Raw genomic sequence first — 4,886 nt, forward strand, 5'->3', positions numbered from 1 at the left:
AAGGGCAAATATCAGAAATGAATTAATTTTCAAGAGCTGCTAATGTATCATTTTTTCAATAACATCATAAAATAAAGCAAATTATGTATAGTATATATTTTCATATTTTACAGATATAAATTTATTTTCCATGTTCCATATAGATTTTAAATATGTCATAGCATCAAAATAATATTTTTAAAATTTAATATATTACTTAATATTATATTCATCTGTTTATTTTAAGATTTTAGAAGTATTTATAAAAGCTGAATGGCAGTGGCATAATTTTTATGCTCCTCTCCTTGTAAAAATAATTGTATTCAGCTGGATGAATAATGAAAGGACGAAATACCTTGTATCATCATCATCATTTTACTGTAGTCATGTTTTATGAATAAAATTCACCAATTTACCAATTTTCTTTAAAACTGTGTTCCAACATTATTTCAAAGATATTAAAATACAGGAGAGGGAGCGAGAAAGTAGGGTATCAGTAAGAGGTCCAGATCTCATCATTGTAGAGTTTTTTTATTTTGATATTTTAGGTAAGCTGATCTTAGAAAACTTTTTGAGGAATTAAAACAAAATTAGCACCATGACATGGTACCAAAAATCAATGGCAGCTCTGCTTTGTGCATATTAAGTGTTCTCTAAGCCAGGTACTCTAAAATGAAGTCCAAGGCACCTCACATTTGGCACCCCAGGTTACCAGGTAGTTTCTTTGCTTATGAATGGGAAAAGCGATACTTCCCCAGCCCCAGAGGGATAGCGCTCATCCTGGGCTTGAGTTTTCTCAGGGGCCTCTGAAGTGTGCGTAGGAGTCATTTCTCATGGCCAAATCCCTGAAGGTGGCCTCACCGCTCTCCTGCCTCACCCCGCTCCCCTGTCACGCTCTGGGCTCACCGTGCCCTGGGATCGTTCCTCTGAGGCCGGGAAGAGACAGGAATCTCCTGATGGGAGCAGTCTGAGGGGAGGTGGGTCCTGCCAGGCTGTGGATCTGCATCACTGCTGCCAGAGGTGAAGCACCCAAGGGCGACGGTTTCAGGCCAGCAAAGGCGAAATGAATGTGGGGATCCTGATTCTTCTTTTGCGGTGTTAACACCAGGTCCCAGCTGTTTCTTTCCGACTCCTTCTGCTCCTTTCCATTCATGTGCAGGCAAGGGCAGGTCTGGGTGTTCCTGGCTGCCACCGTGTGACCCTGACTGAGCAAACACAGCTGGCTCACCAGCTGTGATTGCATGGTCCTTGGGCACATTTCCTCTGGGCTTTGACACCCTCTTGAAGAACTAAGATGAAAGTCTTGGTTTAAAAAGGAAAACAGGCTGTGTTTCCATCACGTGCTGTGCTCTTTTGGTGCCTTCCACCAAAAGGCTTGTCCAGCTTCCTTCCCATCATCTCCATTTGCAGATATTGCCACCTGTACAGAGCACTGACAAATGGAAGGGGAGTACAGAGCCAAGGGTGGGAAAGGCAGCATTGACTACGGGACAGGAACAGAGGGAGCAGAGCGGAAATTGGAAGAGAAACCTACAAGAGGGAAAATCTTTGTCTTCTGATAGTTCAAAGTTTGGCACCCCATCCTGCTATAATATCCTGAGGCTCAAGATACTTTCCTAAAATGTATTCTCTTTGCCTCTTGAATGGAAAAAACAGCTTCTGCCAGAGCCTGCAAGCCTGACTGAGGGCCCTAGGGAGCATTGGTTATCAGTCTGTTAAGAGAGTCTCAGATCCAGGGTTTCAAATTCACCTCTCCCTGCATTGTGGCATCCTCAAAAACTATGCACTCAAGTTCAGTATCACCTTTCTGGAAAACCTGCCTTCTACCTTCCTTCCCAATGGCATTTATCTCAGTGATCCCTGAGAATCACTCTGGGCATCCCGGCATGTCTGACTTCAGTTAAGCTTGTCACAAAGAACAATTTTTTTTTTTTTTTTAAGATAAAAATGCCATTTAAACCATAAATAACCTACGCATATGTCAAGCTTACCAGGAACCCTGTTCAACAGGGTTGGGAGACAATAGGCTTGAGTTTACTTATACTTTGTTCCAGACCAGGTCCCTTGCGTTTCTTCATATAGTTTGACCTGTCTTGCCAGACATCCAGCAATAACTAAAATGGTTATGAATTTCTCTCAAAAGGCAACATCCCCATGTCCAAGTATACGCATAGCCAGTAGCAGGAATCCATATCAAGCCTCTGCCAAGTTGCTCCACAGCCACCATGAGCACTGCAAGGAGCATGTAGGTTTCTCTATAGGCCTTCAGTGGTGGTGGATACCCCTGCAGCCACAGCATGTGTCACACGTTGTCTGTCAACCTCTCTGTGCTCCCAGGGAGCTCCTCACGGGCACTGCGAGCAGGTCAGCAAGTGCTGTGTCACTGCCCAGGTGGAAACTATTGTTCCTACAGTGTTTGTTGATGGACTGGTGGGGAAAGGCAAGCTGCCTTGGCAGGGTATAAATTCCCCTGTCCATATACCAGCTCTTCTTCAGCAGATGCAGAGTGCCAGAGATGAAGCTCCTCATGCCAGCTACTTGCATCTTGCTCCCCTCTCTCTGCATCCCGGGCACAGGGGCGCGTGAATACACCTCTGTCCTCACTGTGCCCAATGGAGGGCACCGGGGCAAGTGGGGGAGTCGGCAATTTTGTCGCTATGGCTATGCCAATAGATTTGCGCTGAAGGTAAATTAAAATTCTCCTTATTTCCCACCATCTCCTGTCCCTGCACCCTGGGAGATCTCCAGCTCCCATGAGGGTCTTCTCCAGAGTATAAGGACTTTCTGCAGAGTTTTTCCTCTTCCTGGGTGTGGTACTGTATACATAAAACTATGAGTCTTCTGGAAAAATTACCCTACAAAATGTTGCTACTGTAGTTGCATCAGTAAAGAAAAATATGATTTTTTTTTTTCTTTTAGGACAAGAGGTCTCCCATTAGATACAGAAAAACAGAGCTACTGCCAGCATTGTTTTATTCTCAATCTGGAGAAAGATGTGCTGGCAGATGCATGGTCTCCATGTGGCTGATGTTGCTGGAGAAGCCACGTCAGTGCCGAAATCTGCTGCAGGAGTCAGGGAGAGAGGCAGCCTCCTCCAGCATTTCTCCCGGGACTCAGAGTCTCTGCCTTACACGGTGGGACAGAAATAGTTAGAAAACACAGAGAAGAACATGTTACAAGAGTTATGTAGGTACGTTGCAGTTTCCCAGTGTGACAGAGATCTTTTCCTATGTGCTTCCCAAGACATTTTCTCATTCTCATTACAGAATGGAGTGGGACTGTCTATGACTGGCACTTAAAGGACTTTTCCTGAGCCTTCTCCCCCTTGCCTTTCCCTCTGTCCCTATGTCTTCTACTGCAGGTGGAGCCCTCCCAGTTTGGAAGAGATGACACAGCTCTGAACAGCATACGCCTGCATTGTCAAGATGACTCAGTTATCGAGTCCTCGGTGGGGGAGTAAGTAACACTCTGGTTTCTCTCTTGTTTGTCATGCACTAGCGCACAAAATATCCATAGGTGTCACCATTTGCAGGGGTCTCTTCTCTGACTTGCTTTGTCTGCATAGTGCTGGAGTATGAAGTAAATTAAAATAGGTATTTGGGGGTTTTGTTCATTCATTTTTGGGGGTACTTAAACACAGTAACTTCACATTACCACCCTCCGTTTGCTCTTGAAATTTCTGCAGAGCACTGTGAATACCCAAAGTATAGTCCTAGGGCTAGAATCCTTTGTTGGAAATCTGCAACACATGGGGCAAATGCAAGAAAAGGGGTTTTTAACCACACATTTAGAAACTGGGTGAAGCCCTGGCCTTGCTGCAGTGAACAGTGTCTGCTCTCCCTGCTGTCTGGTGTGCGCTTGTCAGATGGGTCAAGGATTCATCATAAAGCATGTGCTGAGGCTGTCCTTGGAGTTTCCACCAGAACCATAACTATCCAATCTCAGACTCCCTGGTGTTTTTCTGATGAGATACCTATCAAGAGAAAAGTACATCCTTGGAAGGGAAGGAAAAAAAAAGGAGAAAGTAAGGGGCCCCAGACTGCAGCAGGACATTGTACCAGTCACTCCTGTGAGCAAGAGAGTGTTAAGCTTCAGGACAGCGTGGTGAGGAGAAGGAGCGCTTTGCAGCAGTTTGCAGAGCCCAGACATTCTTCTGCTTTTTTTGTCAGGTGGGGTACATGGACCAGCTTCCAGGTTTGCCCTGGAAGCTACCTGATCTCCTTCTCACTGAGAACAGAGAAGTCCCAAGGAGGAGGTGATTACACAGCAGCCAACAACATCCAGTTCAGATGCTCAGATGCAACTGTGCTAGTAGGGGATGGACTATCGTGGGGTAGATTTGGTCCATGGAGCAGAAGCTGCAACATATGTGGTCTCCAGACCAAGGTAGAGCCCCCGCAGGGGTTTCAGGGTGACACAGCACTCAACAATGTGAGGTTCTTCTGCTGTAAATGAGCACTTGCTTCATCTTCATCACTGCCTATGCATCCCATATCCCACAGCAAATGAAATATCAGTAAAACTTGGCTCTAGCTTTATACTGGGACATACCTGGGACAATTCGACTGCTTGCATCTTGCCACACCAACCAATGCCTTAGATGATGATGTCTTTTACAGCTACCACTACATTAGCACAGCTTCTCATATTTACCAAAGTGTATAGTGTTTACCAGAATCATCACGTTATGTAACTGCTGGTATATCACTGTGAAAATGCCCAATCTCTGACAATTGCTCAGAGCTGAGGAACAGATTTCTCAACTTTTTTTTCTCTGACTGGTGAGTTTCTTTCAGGTTTGCTCTGCCCATTTTCTCTTATTTGAAATAATATTTGACTTGTTGACATGACAGACAGGGAAGAATGGGTATTAGTTTGAGTCTGCTTGAGTTTTCTGACCAAAGAGA

At 44.9% G+C, this 4,886-nt stretch overlaps 1 protein-coding gene across 1 annotated transcript; it reads left to right on the top strand.

The window, feature by feature from the left end:
* The first annotated feature begins 2,494 nt into the window (after nt 1-2,494).
* LOC129205903 (vitelline membrane outer layer protein 1-like) lies at nt 2,495-4,434 on the top strand. Its single transcript, XM_054824376.1, has 3 exons — nt 2,495-2,665; nt 3,341-3,435; nt 4,149-4,434. The coding sequence occupies exons 1-3, from the start codon at nt 2,495-2,497 to the stop codon at nt 4,432-4,434; spliced, it is 552 nt and encodes a 183-aa protein (XP_054680351.1).
* The last annotated feature ends 452 nt before the right edge of the window (nt 4,435-4,886 follow it).

This window comes from Grus americana, chromosome 1 (assembly GCF_028858705.1).
Source record: "Grus americana isolate bGruAme1 chromosome 1, bGruAme1.mat, whole genome shotgun sequence".
In the NCBI taxonomy this organism is placed as follows: Eukaryota; Metazoa; Chordata; class Aves; order Gruiformes; family Gruidae; genus Grus; species Grus americana.